At 44.7% G+C, this 20,520-nt stretch overlaps 1 protein-coding gene across 2 annotated transcripts in view; it reads left to right on the forward strand.

Moving 5' to 3' along the window:
• The window catches only part of GAS6 (growth arrest specific 6), a 975,360-nt gene extending 959,568 nt beyond the window's left edge, over nucleotides 1–15,792 (forward strand). Inside the window, exon 15 of one of the 2 annotated variants that reach the window (XM_069637123.1) lies at nucleotides 15,231–15,792. In XM_069637123.1, coding sequence (XP_069493224.1) covers nucleotides 15,231–15,382 — 152 coding nt within the window. In that variant the 3' untranslated portion in view covers nucleotides 15,383–15,792. The remainder of the gene's footprint in view (nucleotides 1–15,230) is intronic. The other variant, XM_069637124.1, reaches the window with a different exon arrangement.
• The last annotated feature ends 4,728 nt before the right edge of the window (nucleotides 15,793–20,520 follow it).

Raw genomic sequence — 20,520 nt, forward strand, 5'->3', positions numbered from 1 at the left:
AAATTATTGAAGTGCCATCTACGGTTACATGCTCACCTCTGTTTTGCTAAATAAGTGGTGTCTTAACCTAGACTTGTCGAATAATTAACTAGGGAGGTGTATATACTTATAGTGACTGTGTTTGAACTTGCTTGATATATTAGTGCCGGTGTATTTTTACAAGTGTGTTTTTAAATAAATATTATATACTTTTATACCAAGCTCTGGTCAGTGTTTGCTTGTGCTACTGTATTTTTAGCCCTATTGTGTATACTCTATATACTGCCTAACTCTTCTTGAGAGAAGTCTGACTGCTCAGCCACAGCTACCGGGTAAATCTGGGTGGTGCAGACTGCTACCAATTGGGTTTACTGCTTACTCCTGTAGTCTTAAACTTTTTGCAGTGGTCCCTAAGGGAACTGCACAGGTTTCTGCCTAACATGGGGAAGCAGTCTCGGCACAGTTGTTGGACCGCTCGGTCCACCCACTACAGGTCGAGCCACTGCCATACAGTTTCTGTCCTTCAGTGCGGCCAGATGCCGGCCAAATGATAAGATGCTTTCCAGGCATCTCGAAAAGAATACATGCTTGCTTTACCAGGGAGCAGTACTGGTTCTTCTCTGTCCCGGTCTTACTCTCGCCCACCGTCCACCAAGTTTGACTCCTATTATACTTGCCGTGCTGCCTCCGTACAAGAGGTCTCTTCCAGTCTCTGCTTTTACGACTGCCAACACTCAGTCGGGTTCTGAGACATTGTCTGGCATTCTCCTGAACCACACCCTCCACGTCTTTCTCAAGACGCTCTCCTTTCCCTTCTTCTGCGATCGCGGTCTCATCTTCCAACTCCCTCTCCTTCGTGATCACTCTCGATCTCGGCCGCCTTCTTCACACAAGCTTCATTGAGCTCTCGCTCTTCCTCTCCATCATTTATTTCTAACGTCCTTATAAATTGGTGCCGGCCCTAGCGTAATATCAGTTTAATTGGTAACATCTCTTCAAGCTTTTTCCGTGCTTAACTGCATCACTCGCTTCCCTCTTCATTTCAGTACTTTTCCCTGTAAGGTTATTTGATCTTGTACAACAACACAAGTTCTGATGTAACACCAGGTAAAGGCGGTCTAGGTGGTGTCATTACCTAACAGGTTCAGTATTTAAAGGGGCTGTGTCCCTGACTCATGTCTTTGTCCTCAGGAGGGCAGTTCCTCTCCATGAGGTCCTCCTGCATATTACCACCCCTAGGGTGACACTTGGTTAGCGACCGCACGATCCTAGCCTCATGGAAAGGGCCTCCCCTTTGGGGAGAAGTGATGCTATCTGAAGGATCATCATAGTATTTGACAATCTACCTTCAAATCTTTGATCTCTTTTTACTCTGTCTGCCTACCCTCTGCCTCTGTTCAACTCCACCCACCTTTTCTCCTCCACACATCCTGCTCTTCTGTCTCACCGATGTTTCACTCTCTTTCCTTCCACTTTCCACACTATTAATACACTACTTTCTCTGCACTGCTACTACTCTCTCTTCACCACCACTACTGCTATGCTTCCGGCACAACCACAGCTACTGCTCTCATTGCTACTACTGCTCTGACTACTCCTCACTTCCCATGTGACGTCGGCACTGCCAGTCTTTGTCTCCATCCTTTGAAGTTACTGCCTTGGTTCCTTTCCTTCCTACTACCACCCCTCTCACAAGACTATTCCACCCACACCACAGTTCCTTTTACCACAACTACTCTCCTTCCACTACCTTCTCTCACTACTACAACCCCACCTCTCATTACTTCCGCTCTCAAAACTACTGCTCTCAATACTACTGCTCTCACCCCACTACACTCTCTATTACACCCTTCTCCTCTCACGGCACTCCTGCACCCCCTCTGCTAGCCTCACTCTCCTAACAGTCCCTCTCACACTAACTATTACTATGCCACTCCCCTACTCCTATTTCTCACACTATATCTCTCTCTAACTTTCTATGCACTCCCTGCCCTAAACCTACAATGCAATACACACCACTGATACCACTCTCTTTCAAATACCTTACCTTTTCTAAACCCCACCATGAACTCTCTAGTGATCCGCCGTCTGTCCTATGCCTTGTCTCTTGGTCCCTCTCCAGCTCCTCCTGCAACCTCACCTGTACAACCCACACTTTGCCCCTCCTGCTGCCTATTTTTATACTGCAGGGCTGGTGGCTCTTTTCATCCCATTCCCATTGGCTACAGCGCTCCCCTTAATACCTGCACTAATCAGTACCCGTCCTTTCCCCGGGAGCTGTGCTACACAAGTGAGAGGCTTAAAAAAACTCCCAGACCCTCCCCTTTTTCCAGCACGGTTTTTAGAACTGTCTCTAATGGTTTTCAGTCATGCTGTGTAGCTGGTAGTTGGTTTTTCGTGAGTTCGGGAGAATCCTGTGCTCTTTTAAGGTGCTGCTTGGTTGCTGTTAGGATGTGGTGAGGGATCCGGGGTTGTCTTGAGTGGAGGGGTTGGCGCTGGGGCGGAGGGGTCCTTCTGTTTCTTCCAGGGGTATTTCGGTTCAGATCTTCTCAGATGCTCACACAGGGATTCTGGGAGTTGCGGCTCTGACCTACAATGAAAGAACAGTAGCCAGCAACTATATTGGGAGGCATTAGGCATTGGGAGATGACGGGTTGACATTTTTCGGCACATGGCGGTGTGGGGGGACTGATATTTCTGGGAGTCGGGGGTCCCCACCCTCTGAACTCCCATTTCCTATCTGTGGGGCAGGGTTCCTTCTGTTCTCCTGTCCCCTTCCCCCTTGGACAGGGTAATGATGCAAACTCGGTCACAATGAATACACCTTACACCAAGGCAAGAAACCTAAGATTGGCTTATAAGGGAAACATTTTCCTTCAACAAATCAAGAACGAATGTGAAAGAAGGAAAATGCTGAGTTCATTGAGATCGCTAATATGGAATAACGCACCAGTGGACACCCGGACAAAAAGGCTGGGCACGTGAAATTAAGTAAGGGTTTGAAACACCTGTTATTCAAGTATTCCAAAATCAACATGTAATTGGGCATCTGAAATATGTCAGTGATATCTTTATTCAGCATTGAGCCGTAAAGGTTTTTACAACATATCAAAGAAAAATATAGAAAATGTAATGTAAATGTTTAATTCAGAATTAAATTAAACTAGAAAAGCCTAAATGTTCTAGAGACCCCAATATAGAACCTGCATAGGTTAAATCATAGCAACAGGTTTGAACATTAGATCAAGATCAAGTCACTAACCCCGTATGCTGTAAGGGTCTGAGTCTGATAGTTTCTCTTAACAGACTTTTCCCCAGTGGGACAGCACTCCTGAAATAACTGGCCGTTGGAGCGTTTTTTCCAAGGGATGGGCACTCGGTTCGATCACACGATTTGCCGATGGATGACATATCTGGTTAAACCTTAGTATGCCCTTGGCCAAAGCTGAGCCCCCAAAATCAACTCTAATGGAATCATAATCATTTCCCCCCTGTTGACATATTCTAGAACAGCTAACAATTATCTCCGGGGACACAAATAAAGAACCCCTCACTACCCAGAGCCAGTGTAAACACTTATTAAACAAGAGACTAGGATCGAGATTCTTTCGCTTCACTACCCATACCAAGCCTCAACATACCATGACCAAACTTCATTCCCCCAGCCGTAGCTACCTTGTGCCATCCACTACGACTCCTAAGACTAATTCGAACTTTTTAGCACCATTATGTAAAGTTAGGCAGATTAAGGACGCCCTTGTTAATGCCAGATCCCTTTCGGCGCACGCATTAGACATTGCCGACCTTATCAAGACCCAAGAGCTGGACTTTATTGCGATATCTGAGACCTGGCTACATTCTGCCTCTGGACCTGCACTGTCTCTGGCCATACCTACAGATTATTCCATTACTAGATGTGACCGCAATACCTCAAAATCCAGAGGAGACGGAGTTGCATTTATTCACAAAAATTCTCTTGGTCTAAGAGCTATACCGAATTTAAATATCAAGTCAAGCTACCACTATCTCCGAACCAAACAGCCACCTTACACCTTATCTACCAACCTCCTGGCCCTGCAACCTCATTTGTGGATGAGATCACATCCTTAGTGTTAGACAATACTAAAACCAAATCGCAAATCATACTTTTAGGGGACCTCAAACTAGGCCATCAAGACCTGAATGACCTCACTGCGTTGGACCTCCCTAATACCTTAACAGATTTAGGATTCTCTCATCATATCCAAGATCCTACCCATATCAAAGGGAGATCTCTTGACTGGCTAGCTGACGCTAACTGCAAAATTAGCCTACTATTCAGCTCACCATGTGCTTGGTTGGATCACCATGTTATCACTTTCAATATAGCAGCAGTCCACCGCTCCCTGCCCACCATCGCGCCTGCCTTGCCCACTAGAAACAAAAGGGATATAACAAGACAAATTACTCCCTCTTCTCCTTCCCACCCTCAATAAAATTATGAACTCTTGCTCTGATCCGTTTATTCTAGCAGATACGTACAACCATACTATGCTCACAGCTCTAACTTCTATCGCCCCCATTAAACTCAGAAAACCAAAACCCCTGGCACATCTCAACTCGTGGTTCACACCACAGCTTAGAGTGCTTTGCAAAACAAAAAATACTGCTGAAAACCAGTGGAAAAGCCATCCTTCAGATGCCCACAAGGACGGCCTCATCTTAGCTTCCCTTAACTACAAAGAAGCCATCTACCAGGCAAAAAAAGACATCTACAATAATCGCATTACGCAAGCTGACTCAAACATTAAAGAGTTATTCAAGATTCTAAAGGAACTTGAATCACCTGCTACACCACCTGATACTTGTATCAAAGATAGCAAATGGTGTGCTAGCATACAGACAGCATTATTGGGCAAAATTGCGTCCCCCCCAAACAAAAATCAAAGACAAACAAAACTGTCTCCAGACTGATAAGCCTTGCACCACTCCCTTGAGGGCCACCCTACCAGCTGCTACTCTCATCAAACCTTTTACATTCTCTCCTCTCACTACTGCGGAAGTGGAATGCATAATCAACAAAATGAAACCATCTAACTGTCAAGGTGACTCATGTTCGGCTCCTATTATCAAGAAAACCTCTCATGAGCTAGCCCCATTCATCACGGCCTTTATAAATTCGTCTTTCAAAACAGGTATTGTCCCGGACAATCTTAAGGACGCCTGGGTTATCCCGCTGCTCAAAAAAACTTCCTTAGACCCTAGTATACCAACCAACTACAGACCCATCACCACTGTCCCATTCATGCTTAAAATATTAGATTACGCTGCCTACCTTCAGATCCAGGATTATCTTGAAGTCAACAATCTCCTCGGTCTGAGACAATCTGGCTTCTGCCCCAGACATGGGACTGAAACAGCTCTGATTGATCTCAAAACACAAATTGAGGTCATGAAAGACAATGGGAAACTAGCTTTGGTACTACTACTCGACCTCTCTGCTGCATTTGACTTGGTCAACCACCAAATCCTGTGCCAACACTTCACATCTGCTGCCCACTTTTCCGACTCGGCCACTGCTTGAATAAGCTCAGTTCTAAGTAATAGATTCATGCGAGTATTCTCGCCTTCAGCTTCTGCGGACCCTACTCCCATCGACTGTGGCGTCCCCCAGGGATCTTGTGTGTCTCCTACTCTCTATGACGTGTTCACTAAACCACTCTTTGATGTTCTTGACTATCTGGGTGTCTCATACACTAATTATGCTGATGACACCCAGATACTCATCCCCATCACGGGTGATTACGCAGTGGACACCAAATCCCTGAATGACGTCTACACGGTCATTCAGGCCTGGATGGCCAAGCATGAACTTTGCCTCAATGATGATAAAACAGAACTTCTTATCTTGGGTTCCAATCAACGTCTCAATAAACCCGACCATTCCTTCAATTCTTTCATCATTGATGGCAATGTCATCAAGGTCTCTAACGACACTAAAACACAGGAATCTATCTCGACTCCACTCTATCTTTGACCAGATAAACTAATGCACTTAGGTCAGCTTCGGCTTACACATGCAAACTCATTACGGCCTGCAGACCACCGCCAATTGTATCATATTGGCCAGAACTCTCATCATGTCCAGGATAGACTATTGTAGCGTCCTCTATCTTGGGACCAGCCTATCCAACCTTAACAAACTGCAAACTACCCAGAACAATGCCTTTTAGAGCGGTATTAAATATTCCAAGAAACCACCATATCTCGGAGCACAGAATTAACCTTTATTGGCTCCCTGTCAAGCATAGAATTTCCCTGAAAACTCTTGCTTTGACGCACAAGTGCCTGGCTAACAAGGCCCCTTCTTACCTTTCCAATCGTCTGACACTCCACAATTCTACTCGACCTCAGAGAGCAGCCCATACCCACAGTCTATCCCCTTTCTAGGTTCAAATTACAAAAAGCAGGAGGGGTGAGCTTCCCTGTTCTGGCCACAAAACTCTGGAACTCTCTCCCGAACACCATTAGGCCTGAGCCTTCTTTCCAATCCTTCAAGAACAAAACTAAATCATGGCTCTTCGCACAAAACATCGGACTCACCACCTGTTCTATCCTTGTCATGACTCTACTGCTCCTGTACTAAGCTTGTGACCACACTGCCTTTGTTTTTACTGTATATACTGCCCTATATCTAGCCTATGTTTCACACTGTCATTGGGCTCAAATGTGTCTGTCTCTGTAAATAGATTGAGTCTAGTTCTTCGTTATGTATGCAACTGTAAATATGTTCTTTAAGATTTATGCGCCTTGGTGCCCTTAGGCCTGGTTGCGCTTTACTAATAAAAATAAATTATTTAACAGTGCGTCCCTGGGTTCGTGGCAGTTTGGGGCTAATTTCGGTGCCCTGTGTAAATATATTGAACCCGTTGCCTTAGATGGAATTAACCTGCCGGTTTTAATAATGGGAGAATCTAGAACTCGACCCAGCCTTCTTGGGCTCCTAACAAGTGGTTTATTTGCCCAACATAGACTGGCTCCCTTCAAACTGGGCATCTGTACTGCTGGGGAAAAAAAGCAGAATGTTGGATTCCCCGATTAGTTTCGCAACGACTTGGGCTTTTATCCGGCTGTGTTCCGATGGACTCTGAGGGAAATGTACTCACTTATTTCGACCCCTTTGCGGGTGTCCCCTCTCATCCTCAGTGGCAATACTGAGACCTAAATTCAGGCAGTGATGCTCCAGCTTCCACCAGCTTATCAGATGCTCTAATTCCCTCCTCGTGGCTATGCATTGGCTTACTCATTCCTTCGCCAACCATTTCAAACAGGGATAGGACTAATGTTTTAATTGTCAGCAATTCAGCTAACACAATGTTACAATGACACTCATTCATCTTTGTACACCCCTCATCAATCAGTTCTGACTCTACTTTACCTCAGTCTCATTGGAAAGTACTAACCACGCTGGTGTGAGTGATCCCCTATCCAGCACGGCGCCACTAACTGCCCCTAAGGGCATGAACAGCGACCCTTCGTCCTCAGTTCCCTGCCAGGCCATGGGGCGGATGGTGGACAATGTAGGTACTGGGGACGAATTATTGCTATCCCTCAGGTATGGAACTGGCCCCCTCCCACACTTGATTCAGCAATTCTGATGGTTCCAGTGGTGGCAAAAAGGAGGCAAGACTGGGCAGGGGGTACAACAGGAAGGTGTGCAAAAGTCTCCATAGTGACAATGAGGGTTGAAGGACCGACGTCATAATCAGTTATTTACCCTGGGGGGCAGTGTTCACTAGGTCTCCTTTGGTAATTTGATACAGTGCATTACAAGGCTGTGTGTATTCAGAGCAGATCGTGGGCCCCTTATCATAGCCCAAGTGACACTCATGGCTAGCTAGCACTGACTGAATTTTCAGTAATAGTATTATTGTCAGGGGCCTCAGAATGACGTGTAATGTCTGTGTTAACAGGGGCCTCAGTATTGGTTGTGATATTTTTGCCCCTCAAGGATCCAGGCTTACTGGAACACTAACTGCACCCAGAAACTGGTTAATTTCATTAATAAGAGAATGGACTTCTCCCGGGTGCCAGACAGGCTGAATTATTCTGGTTATTCCAGTCTCTCCAGGATGCTGTGGTGGTGGTGGAACTATCGGTTGAATCTTCCTCTTTAAAATCAGTTTTTTCAATGCATGATTGTCATATCGAATAAGCTATACATGGGCAAAAACTCGTAAAAGTCACTTTGCAATCCACCAGTGCTTGAGGCTGTAAATGTGGCAATTAACCAAGGTAGTCACTGATTCGCTTTAAAACATTTTTTGCCAGCCCCTCTCCTCGGGTCTCGGGTCCCACCTGAGCCACAGCTTTACTTCACTTGCCTGCATGACTGCTGGTCCCCGGGTTTTAGATCCTCTGTGCTGAAACCTCCTATGAAAACTGTCAGTACCGGCAAGTAGTGCTGCGAGAACATGGTGCAGCTACACCCAACTGCAGACTGGTGAACTTAATGTAGTGTCGAGGTATCACTTGCGCCCCCACACGCGAACACCCTGCTGGGTGGGCCAGGCTCCAGAAAGCAGCAGCTGAAAGTGAAGAAACCAGGCAGGAAATCCCTGGTGGCGCAAACACTCGCACCCCTCACCCCGCAGGTTAATATGAATGTTCTGTGGACTGATTCAAACGGAAAATAAGAAAGTTCTATGGTGGAATATCCCGGTGCACCCCACTGTGGATCTACGGGTCGCACCCATCATTATGCAGAGGCCTACAGAGGAAGAGAGCTTTGGACAGCGCATGCGTGGAGAACATATTTGCCTCTTATCAATCAAGCTCAAATTAAACAATCTCTTTAGTTCGGAATAATGCATTACTCCTTTCTCCCATCCTTTGCTCCACCACCTCCTAACCCCTCCCAATGACCCACAAACCCCTCCCCCTTTACTATCCTCACTCCTCTCCTTCGGCTCTCACATGTGGCTTAGAACACAGTATGGCCCATAGTCGAACCCCAATAAATATGGTGCCCACTGTTGAGATCTCTGTTCAACCAGTAGGTTGCAGGTTTGTCTGAGCAGGCAACACAACCTTGTTGGTCGAGGTCTGCCGGTAGATCACAGCCCGTACAAGCAGATTTGGGTTTGCCGGTCCGGAAAGGTGCTGGTACACATTGTTAGTTGCACCTTATTTCCGGACTGGCAACCTCATAATGAGCCTGCTAGCAGGGGTTTCCAGGGTTCAGTTGGTAGACCTACATAAACAATATTAGCCTAGTCCAGCATAGTATGGAAAAGTGTTTTTTCTGAATAGACTTGATAAGAATAATCTAAATAATAGATGATTAGGTTGAGTGACATTTGACAGAATGTCTGTCTAGTATATGTGTTACCTGTTATTTGAGTGGCAGATTGCAAACAAGCCACATTATTTACCAGATTTGGCTGGATTAGGATAAGATCATGTGAAGGGGGGAAGAGTAATGAAATCTGCTGCGAGGAGCATTCTCTTAAAGCAGTATCTCTGCTTTAGATGTTTTCTTGCTTAACATAATTCCAGTCCATCCATTGACCAACCATGACCCCTTGTGTCTAAGAGTTCAGTTGGAGCAGCCTTGTGTCATCGGCATTACATAAAAACATGTACAGTAAGTAGACCTGTGTGGATAGCCCCTCAAACTATCAGGACAATTGGCTATGCTATTATTTGGGGCATTTTATTCTCTGGGAAGTCCTCTGCCTGGTACTGGAAACCACCAGGACTCAAGGGGCCGGAGGGTCCCTCCAAGCCAGTCGGTGTTGGGCCCACTGGAGGTATGGGTAGGATTCCATGGTCACTTTGCCCTGGTTTGCAGTACGTTTCAGGAAATGGTCACATTGCCTCATCCCAGACTAGTCCCAGAGGCCCGGTCTTTCCTCACCAAACCATGAGGGTAGACCAGCCCTAGTGGGTTATTTTAGGATCAAATCCTTGAAATAGCATGCAGGCTAATAAGACAATGACTCCCCAATTGCTCCCCTTAAATATACATATACTTTGAGCGTAGAAAGAGCTGCCTTTCCCTTTATTGGGAGAATATTTCCATTTACTAGACACAGGGAATGTGTGTATTAACATTGTTAATGTCTTGAACATCAAGGAAGGAATTGTATTACTTAAAAGGGAATTTGAATCTAGGAGTCCTGTGAACACCATGTTTTAAAACCGCACCTTCCCAACTGGGGATTATATCAAAAGGCAAACAAATTAGACTCATTGTCCCTTAGTAGAATGTTTGTCTGCGGGATTGCAATGTTGCAGTTTCTCTAGGCACACCGACTGTTTCAGATTGGGTGAGCAGGGCTTCTCAGTACAGCGCAAGCACAAGCAGCGCAGCGAGGGTCAGACGGATAGCAGGCTTCCAAGATGGTGGTCAGGCCAGTTATACACTTGGTCCCATTCCCTCTGTCCAACGTAGAGCCAGGTGCACTAACCAATCACAGCTTTATGTCAGTCAAAGAATACAGGTACAGACTCTTAGCAGAAGTACCACACAGACTGAGAAAGCATGGCCCTAGAAAACCCAGGCAGCCTGTTTTGGCAGTATGCATTGCAGGAGCGGGAGAGTCAAGTTTCAGCAGGCTGGAGACTGGAAAGCAGTTGAGAGAAGAGACTGAAGAGACGGACGAGACTGTAGATGTTGCAGCAGTGTAGAGCATGAAGGGGTGGTGAGAGCTAAGAAGGTCGAGAAAAGCCGAAAGATTCAAGATTGAAGGTGATCAGAAAGAGGTGGTGGGTGTTAAGACAGTATAGGAAGTAGTGGTAACATCAGCATGTGAGTGGACTCAGAAGGGGGTGACAGAAAGCAAGGAGCCGAAGAAGCACGTGGTAAGAGCCAAGAAAAATAGACTGGGTAGGAGAAGGTGCTTAGAGTTAGGGTTGTGACTGAGGGGATGCCATGAGAAGGATAACAGCTTAAGGACGGGGAGGAGTATGACATTAAGACCCAGACATGGAGGGGAGATGGTAAATGATTGTGCAGGAGGTTGAGAGGAATGCTATGGTATGGAGCCAGTAGTAAGGGTGGTAGTAGAGGTGGTATTAAAGAAGAGGTGTGTAGAGGAAGAGCCAAATACCCCTACCAGAAGCTCTGCCCCCATGTTGCCTATATGCTGGGAACCGGAAATTGTGACATGCGCAGTACCAGTGAGGATGCCTATACCCACAAAGAAGCCTTGAGACAAGGTATCCATTGAGAAAACTCTATATGCATTCACGAAGAAATAATTATCTTATTGAAAAAATCCCAGAAGTATGAAAATGAATGAGAAAGAAGACTGGTGACGTCATATGAAGCAGAATTGACACACCCAGAAAAGACACAAATGAAGAAAGAATATAGACATTCTATAAGGATCTAACAAGGAGGTTTCAAAGTACAGCAACATTTCTGGACCGAAATGAAGATTGCCCTTGCAGAAACACTGAAGAAAATGCAGTGTCATTTTATAATAGTACAGATGCAGTAACGCAAGTAGACAAAGTAATCCTGATGGTGGCTACGTAGTAAATAGATTGCAGCGATGCACCAGTGTATATTAATAGGAATGTATAGAATCTGGATGTGCCACAATGCACTTTAGCAAACTTGAACCATGTGAATTGAAAGGGCTTGAAGTGTGACGCAGGTGAAAATAGCTGATGGCGAAGGAGAATTCAAGAAAGGCTGGCTGGCCCAGCACCAAAAGTCGGGGCCACCGTTAACCTCGTTGTCTGTCAAGGAGCTACATGAACGTGAGAAAGAAGCAAACCTCTGAGGTGTAATGGAAAAACACTGAAAGTGGCAAGAGTTCATCATTTAATAGTATTTTATGCAACAAAGAGCTTCAAAACGTGGTCTCCAGTCACATGGTCAGATGGAAATAGACTGTGGGTCGAGCTACATAGAAACCAGAAGATAAGACCATGCCACACTCCCTTTTATGCTCAGGCACAGTGAGCCTCTACAAGGCCGAGTTGAAAGCCTTAATTGAATGACAGACCGCAGGAGTGATGATGGATGAGGGCTAATTGGGTGGGGAGACATGACCACGCCAATCCTCCCAGCACCTGGGGTAACCAGCTTGCGTGCTACTAGCAAGTGGAATATTTCAGAAAGGTACGATTGTGCCAACCAATTGTAGAGGGCCACGTATTAAGGAGCCCTATAGTTTGTGTAACCAATAGGGTGTCGTGTATTAGTTTGACACAGAAGATGACTTGTACTTGGGATGGGCTTAGTTGTCCACCTGGTCTTAGAGACCCAATCACAACCCCCATCAGTATGGAACATATACCTAGATGTTCCCTTTAAGCCTATCACATCTCCTAGTAAGTTTTCTTAGTTTGCCACGTAGGATGACTTCAGTAGTGAGACATTTTTATTATAAGAATGCTGTTTTTTCATGTGATGCTTTGAGAGAAATCAAGCAAATGTCTGTTGTAACTCCCTGTTTTAGATAATTGTTAATAAAACAGTACAGTGTTTGCCAACTTCCTGAGTCGGTTTGATTATTGATGTATGAGTAAGTTCTGCATCCCAATCCATCTTTAAGTATTGCTGCCTCGTCTTAAAGGGCCCCAGGTCCAGGGGTTCACGTGGTTGAAAATCTGTAGAGGACGGGGGTCCAGGAAGACCTTCTTGAAAACATCATGTGCCCTTTCGTCCCACATTACATAAAGGCCAGGTTGCAGATATAGAGCGAGAAACAGACTTGGCAAGGGGTGCTAAAGAAGTGAAAGTTTACCCTTATGTCTCCAGAAAATACTACAGGAGTTGGCAGGATGAGTTAGAAACAGCTGGGAGGTTGAAGAACATAATATGGGGGTGAAGGGGGAATTGGATAGGAAACAATGGAAGGTACTGGCAGGCCAGGTGAGTACTAGGTGATGCCAAACTGCATGAGGAGGGACAGGACAGGGAGGTTATGGCCAGTTCAGAGGCAAAGGGAGAGGAGCTGCGAGAACGCTTAAGCAGACCCAGGAACCTCTCTTTAGATCTCCCTTCTGCTAAGACAACAGAACTGTCTCCTTGGAGTATGTGCCGGAAGTAGTTCTGACAAACAGGGAACTGGAAAGGATGCAATTAGCAGGGACTAGAGAAGGGTTTGGAACCCTGAAAAATCAGTAGCACCAGAGATGGGAGGTGAAGCAACGTGCAGTGGAATTCCAATGACTCGGAACAGTGGTTAAAGTGGCCTAAAGGCCTAACTACCCCCTTAGGGGAGAAGGAACATTTATGTGGGAAGGAATGTCCTTATTGTGTAAGTAGGGCTAAAGAAACGCAAACCTGATCCCTCCACAGAAATAATAAAGCCCTAAAATAAAAGTATTGACCTGATAATCCTTGGCCTTAGCATACTTCTTGATCTGAATGGTCATACGTGACAATTAATGGGGAGCTACTCAAAAACCCCTCGATGAGCAGTTTCAAGTTGCCTCTGTTTGGTGGAGGGTGTGTGGGGGGTGCCTTTTGTGTGTTTGGTGATAAATGTTTGTGTGTATATGAAAATATGTGACGTTCTTTGAGAAAGTAGGGTGAGGGGCAATGAGTACTGTGGTATTGTTAAAGGAAGTGTGTATGGGAAAGTGTGCTGCTGATTTTTATTGTTATGTTATTGCTGGCAGGTGTAATGTGTAAGGTGTGGGTGGGCTTCCGATGAGCTCCCTCATAATACTATGAAACATGAATGCAAAGACATTGGGCCTCATTATGAGGTCGCTGGTAACCTGCCAGTGCTCGTCTTACCGTTTCCGCCGCCTGACATCCCTTTGTTACTATGATATCCCAGGCGGCGGCATGGTAAATTAACGGTGCCGGTGCTTGAGTGAAAAACCTGCTGGTAGGGGCCTGAACTACCGGCAGCTCAGGCCTGCCGGTTGTTCAGTGCCCCTACCGGCAGAGTCTGAATGACCCAGTCCAGAAATAAAGGTACAAGTGTTACCGGCACCTTTTATTGCCAGACCAGGTCACTCGTAATGAGGCCCATTGTCTGGAGGTTGGGAGGGGATGCTCACTGTGCTCTTGTAGTGGTAGAGGTGGTTTTCTTAAGACATAAACTAATTTGTGGCCAGTGGGGGCTCTGCTTCTTCTTACAACGTATTCATAGAAATATTTGAGGAGCCTGTTTTGCTGTTTTGAAAAGAATCATATGCTTAAGCGGATGATAGTTATTGGCTGTAGGGGATTCCTGGGTAAAATGTCCTTCGTATTTGGCCATTCCTCAGGGGTGCAGATTAGCTATGAATGTAGGATGTTACATTTTTATTTTAGTAAAGAATATTGTGGCAGCCTGATGCTTTTCTCACGTCTCACCCTTTATTAATAGCGTATTTTCTGATTTTGAGGACCTTTTTTGTACAGATATCATGTACTTGTACCTTTGCAACCTATTTTGAAAATGCTCCTTGTACTTTTTGATTTCTCCCTTAATGTATTTCTTTATTATATTGATGTTTGTCGCATGAGTGTAGGCCAACACGGAGACTCTACTCCGTCTGAGAATCTTGGGGAAAAACGCACACCTGTGCCTGCACTGCTTTTTGCCAAAATACGTGAAAGGATGATTCCAAACAAGTCTCTGGTTAGTTTGTTTTTATTTTGTTAAAGGTTTTAGCCCTTAGTGGATGACACGTGTAAATCCACAAAGGCCTAAAACCTTTAACAAAATAAAAACAAACTAACCAGAGACTTGTTTGGAATCATCGTTTCACGTATTTTGGCGCAAAGCAGTGCAGGCACAGGTGTGCGTTTTTTCCCTTTATTAATAGCGGATTTCTGAAATAGTAAAAATCTCTCTTTTGAGTGATATGCATGTAGATTATGCTTCCTGTATAAATATCTGTAATTGTTGAAGAGTACATGGGATATTTTCGAACCAAGGAAGACACCCCTCCCCCCCATCAATTTGAACAAAGTGTTGGGCCCCAGCCTCCCAGGGAAAGATGGGTTAACCGTGATGGATTCTGTTGAAAGAAATTAGAATGGCTAGCTTGTACATTGTTATAATATGGACACACCCCTACAGTTTGTTGATGCAAAGTGTTAACAGTCAGACTAAACGCAGATGGTATTATATTCTATTTTATAAAAAATAATAAATCAGTCCATCTTGGATATAGGAATTGACAAGTGCTAAATAAGTCATGAAGTATTGGTTTCTTCTAATTTAGTATAATACTAGAATACTTTGAGAAAAATGTTTCGGTTTTCAGTCCAATGCAAAATTAATGTTTGTCGCCCTTTTTTTCTATAGATGTGGCTATCACCTCCACCCCAGTCACTGCATTCTACCATGGGTGTATGACGGTAAAGATCAACGAGAATGCATTGGACTTGGACGACTCTGTGTATAAGCATAGTGACCTCACATCCCACTCATGTCCTCCGATTGAGACAGGAAAATAATCGCCTATACCTTATTTTGTGTCCCCAAATACAGTTTTTGAAAGGAAGAGGATACACATTCAGACTTCCAATACTGCGTGAATAGTTTATTTGAACAGTGACATTACATAAGAGCTACTGACCTTCATCTGTCAATACGATCATTGTTTCTTTGCCCTATGGCTAATGTTTGTAATATATTTGTAAATAGTTTAAGAGACTAATATTAAGTATGAAACAACCTGGCAACTTCATAGTGTGCGTAAAGTGGATGTTTGGGACAGCAAGTGCAAAAGTTGAGATTCTAAGATGTTTGAGTGTACGGTTAAATGTTGGAAAGTGTGTGAGTAAGTGTGCTTTACTATTTTTTATTATGAATACTTGCTTTCCATTTCTCAAAACAAAAATGAATAAAATATTTAAACAAAGAATTGATCACATTTTTATTTTATTTTAGCAGTCTTCAACATGTGTGGTTTCCAATATTTAGAAACAATATTAGAAACTCAAAAATGATTTACAAAGAATGACGAGGCTGAAGTTTACTGGGACTCTTAGAAACATGAAACATTCATCCATCATCCTGTATATCATTCTTTAGTTCCCAAAGCCTTGTTTAGCATTGTATTTCAGTTTCTAGTGGATTCCTTCCTCCCACCAATTCCTCATCTGTTATCCTAACCACAGCGCAGCTGTTCTTCATGAACTTTCCTGCCACCAGGGGGTGGCACAGAGTGTCTCTGCGTTGGCTCCGCCTCATGCATCTACACGCCCTCAGTTCCTTTTATTTCCCACACACTCTGTTTGCTTCAGGAACCTGCTTGTCAAACCTTTTTTTAATTTTCTTTGACGCAATACCCAAGCCTGAGAAGGGTATTGCGGGCAGCAGATTTTGGTATCGGATCCACAAAGGATTTGCCTCTACTGCTGGAAAAAGAGCATGACACACAGGACTGCGGGTCGTGCCAGTCCATGCACCCGAAGGCCCTCTGGGAAGAGGTGGCACAGATCTTCACCTACATCTATAAGATGAAGGACGTAGGTCATGCAGCACAGAGCATTGAGCCGAGGAGAGGCCGCCTCAGTACAAGGTAAAGGAGAAGAAGCATCACAAGCCATCCCGCTCTAAAAGCACACTGCCATTCTTCCTCCTATTCTACATTTGTTTTTTTAAAAAGGTCCTCTTCTCCAGAAAGTCTTGGGAGAAGGCTGCTTGAATACCTTTTCCGACCCAATCCTCCACCTCCGAGGAATGAGAACAATTTCAGCTCAAGATACTTGACATTTCTGCCAAGCCGGCGGCGGCGTTGGCTCCGGTGTCCATTGGTCTGGCGATGAAACTGTTGGTCTCAGCACCGAGACCCACTGCGTCTATAGGCACCGTCAGGGAACCTACTGGGGATCACTCCTGCACGCCTTGGGCCTGAATCTAAAGAGTGACAAAATCCTCTAATGTTGAGGTCTCTGTGTTGGTTCTGAGTTAGTCCTCGACACCTACCGGCGCCATGGTCTTCTGGGGAAGTGGGTGGCCACTGGAATATGCTCCTCTTCCTTCATGTCTAAGATGAATGGTTCAATGTAAAAATATCCCTGAGAACATTTCTCCATTACAAAATATCGCAGTGATTTGGCCGTGTTAATGTCGTTCATTGTAAATGAAATAAAAACCTTTTAAGTTACTTTTGTAAATCTATCAGTGTAACAATAAAATGTTTATAGGCATATAGTGTGCAAATGGAATTCATTGAAGGAGCAGCTTGTCAATTAGTCTGAAATGTAAACACGATGCAGGTCTCAAGTACAAAGAAACCTGTACCAGCGCGAGCAGCCAATTGTGAAAGAAAGCAGCTGCTGTGTCAGTTAATAACCTCGGCAAGCACACGTTTCTTTCGTCATCTGAACACGTTTATTTAATTCTTTAACACACGCGAAAAAGGTGCTGCACACACTTTTATTTCATTCTTATCTCCACGAAAAATGTACCTCACACGTTTATTTAATTATTTCTAACACGCGTGCGTGCGTTCATTCATTTCATTTGCGTCCTTTTTCCCATGTGCTTCCAAGTAAGTTTCACTCCGTGTTGCAGTTGTTTAATGCCCGGAAATGAATAGTTTAGAAACACATGGAAAAAAGACTGCGAATGAAATAAATGAACGCACGCGTGTGAGAAAGAATTAAATAAACGTGTGTGAGGTACATTTTTCGCAGAGATAAGAATGAAATAAGTGTGTGCAGCACCTTTTTTGCATGTGTTAAAGAATTAAATAAACATGTTCAGATGACGAAAGAAATGTGTGAGGCGCTTAATTCACAATGAACGACATTAGCACTGCCAAATCACGGCGATATTTTATAATGAAGACATTTTCTCAGGGATATTTTTACATGGAACCGTCCATTCGCCCTCAGACTCAGAGCTGCTGCTCTTTGCGGTCCACCCTATCCTCTATCCGCTCCCTGACTCTTTGAGACAGGGAGTCTCTCCCAGAATGACAGGGCCTAGTGTCTTCTCTCCTGTTGTATTGTGTGCTCTCTGGGTCACGTCCCTTGGACTTCCTCTTTCGCACAGGGGTGTACTCATCTAACCCCTCCCTTCTTCCGGGGTTGGTGGAGAACTCCCCCCACCCTCCTGAATGGGTGGAGGTTTTCAGGATGCTCTTTTGGGCCTAAACTCAGGCTCCTTTTTATCCGCAAAGTGGACCAGGTGGTCCCTTTGTAGCTGATGCCTGTGCCAGTCTAACTCCCTGATTCTCTCTTCATTGGTGTCCTCCTGGTCAGATACATTTGCCAAACAATGTTTTAACCTAAACAGTGATGCACGCCCATCAATCTCTGATGGACGCTGGCCTGCCGGCCCAATCATGCAAGGCCTAATTGAGTCCGGCTGCCTCATGGTTCCAGGTTCTTGTGAACTGGTAGACATGAAGTTAGCAGCACCTTGCGGATATAGGGTGGTAATTTGGCTGGGGGCCCCTGGTACAAAGGGCCCTACACCATAATATGGGGCTGCCCTTCCATTCCCTACCAGTTCGGGGTTCCTCAATGCCTTATTAACACCAGCACACTCCTTCTCTAATCCCTCTGATTTCTCTTTCTCAGCCACTATTTCTTGATGGTATGTAATGGCCTGAGCTTTGTGCTTTGCTATCAGGGCTTGACTGGCTTGTATGACCTTACCTTGTGCTACTACTTGGCCATGGAGTCCCCTGTTCTCATCACAAAGGGCTTCATTTTCTTTCTGTGCTTCCTGTATTGTCTGGGAATACTCAGACCATTTCTGTTGCAGGAGACACTCTTTTCACACTGTGCATTATTGGTCTGTATTGTCTGCTCTAGATCACATTCTATCTGTCTTGTATCTCCCATTAATTTTTCCTTCTCTAATTTTATGTCAGTCAATTCCTGAAGACATGACTCGCTTTTCTCCGGGTCTGCCTTTAATTGGCCTATTTTCTGGCATAGGGCATATTTTTCCTGATACAGGGCCTCATCACGAGATGGGCTGTATTCCCGGCTGTAATACCGCCGACTGTAATAGCCCTAGCACCAACCAGTCCGGCTGTATTACCGCCGGATCACGAGTTGGGTGTTAACGGAAATCCCCATTCCCCATTGGGTCCATTGGATTCAATGGGGCATTTTCAGCGCTAATTATGCGGGCTAATACAGCCGGCGGTAATACAGCCGAAAACAGGGGATTTTCACCTTCAGAGAAAGGCTGGAGGTAAAACAGCCCATTTAGCGCCCAACTCGTGATAGGGCCAGCCCTTAAATGCAGCTGTAATACCGTTACCACCGCATTTAAGGGCTACAGCCCAACTCGTGATGAGGCCCACGGTGTCCTATTCTGTTCACTGAAGTTATCTCTCTGCTGTTTCTTAGCATTCAACATCCGGCGCTCCTGGTCAAATTCCTCTTGGGAATGGACCTCTTTAATAATTTAATTTGCTATTCTCCTCTTCTTCACTTGCTTTACCTGACTTTGTAAAGTGCACATATCCTCTAACAGGCTCTATTGAATGTCACTTGTTGGTTCAATTTGAGTTGACTCTTTCAGGGAATCAACCCTTTCTTGCCACTCATCTTTAAATGCAGATAATTGGGATTCTCGCTCTGAATTGGTTTGTTGCTGTACTGCCAACTCATCCTTTAGCTGCTGAATGGTATTTCCTAATTCTAACTCAGAGTTTTGGTTCTCTCGCACGTTATCCTCTACCTGCCTTAACTCCCCTTTTACTTGCACCGATAACTCAGATTGATTCTGCCCAGAGGTTACACTCTTGTGGTACCTTTCTTCCATGATTATCATGTGGAAGTACATGTATGCAGTGAGTTGGTCCATCTTAATTTGCTCATCTTTGATGTTCTGCGTCATATACAACTGGGTCAGGGCTTGATGTAACGGGCCACTGTCCTGCCACACATCCATATTTATAGAGGTCACCTGTTGCATCATACTAGATAGCCAGACTTCATGTTTTTGTTCTGCCCATTCCCCTATAATGAACAATTTGGATAGGAGGTGCTGTCTAGCCATGTTAATTTCCATGGTGCTCATTGTGAAGTGCGTTCTACTGCTGGTGGGTTATCTATAAAAGGGCAAAATCTCCACCCTGCTCCTGCCTAGATTATGGTTACAATATTTTATTTGGTCACACCACTCAGATACCTAGGGTATACGTTTTGCTGGCACCTTTACAATGCAACCCAGCTTTTTAGCCATTAAAAGTAACACTACCTTCAATGGGTTAGTCTGCTGTGTTGCACTGTCATGGCTGAAAACTCTTTTTCTCAATCATTGCACAAGCCTCCACTTTGTCACGGTTGTATTACACGGCGCACGCCAACTAGGGAACTCCTTTCCCTACAATGGATGTGAAGCACAATAAAGTGCTTTTTATTTTGAATAAACTAGGTTTTATTTTTTGGAGTAGGCCTCCATCCCATCTCACACCCTACCTCCACAAACACCCCATGTCACAATGGACTAGGAACCAGGCCGGTGTGTATCAATAAGATACTTAATAATGTATTATTTAAAGAAAAAGGAAAATCAAACAATTTCCCAGACACCAATGTTGTGGCAACACAAAATGCAATAATCCCTACAAAACAACCCTGTTAAGCTATACTATCAGTTACTTTTTTAATGGCAG

Source organism: Ambystoma mexicanum, chromosome 7p (genome assembly GCF_040938575.1).
Source record: "Ambystoma mexicanum isolate Mex_15411 chromosome 7p, UKY_AmexF1_1, whole genome shotgun sequence".
Classification (NCBI taxonomy): Eukaryota; Metazoa; Chordata; class Amphibia; order Caudata; family Ambystomatidae; genus Ambystoma; species Ambystoma mexicanum.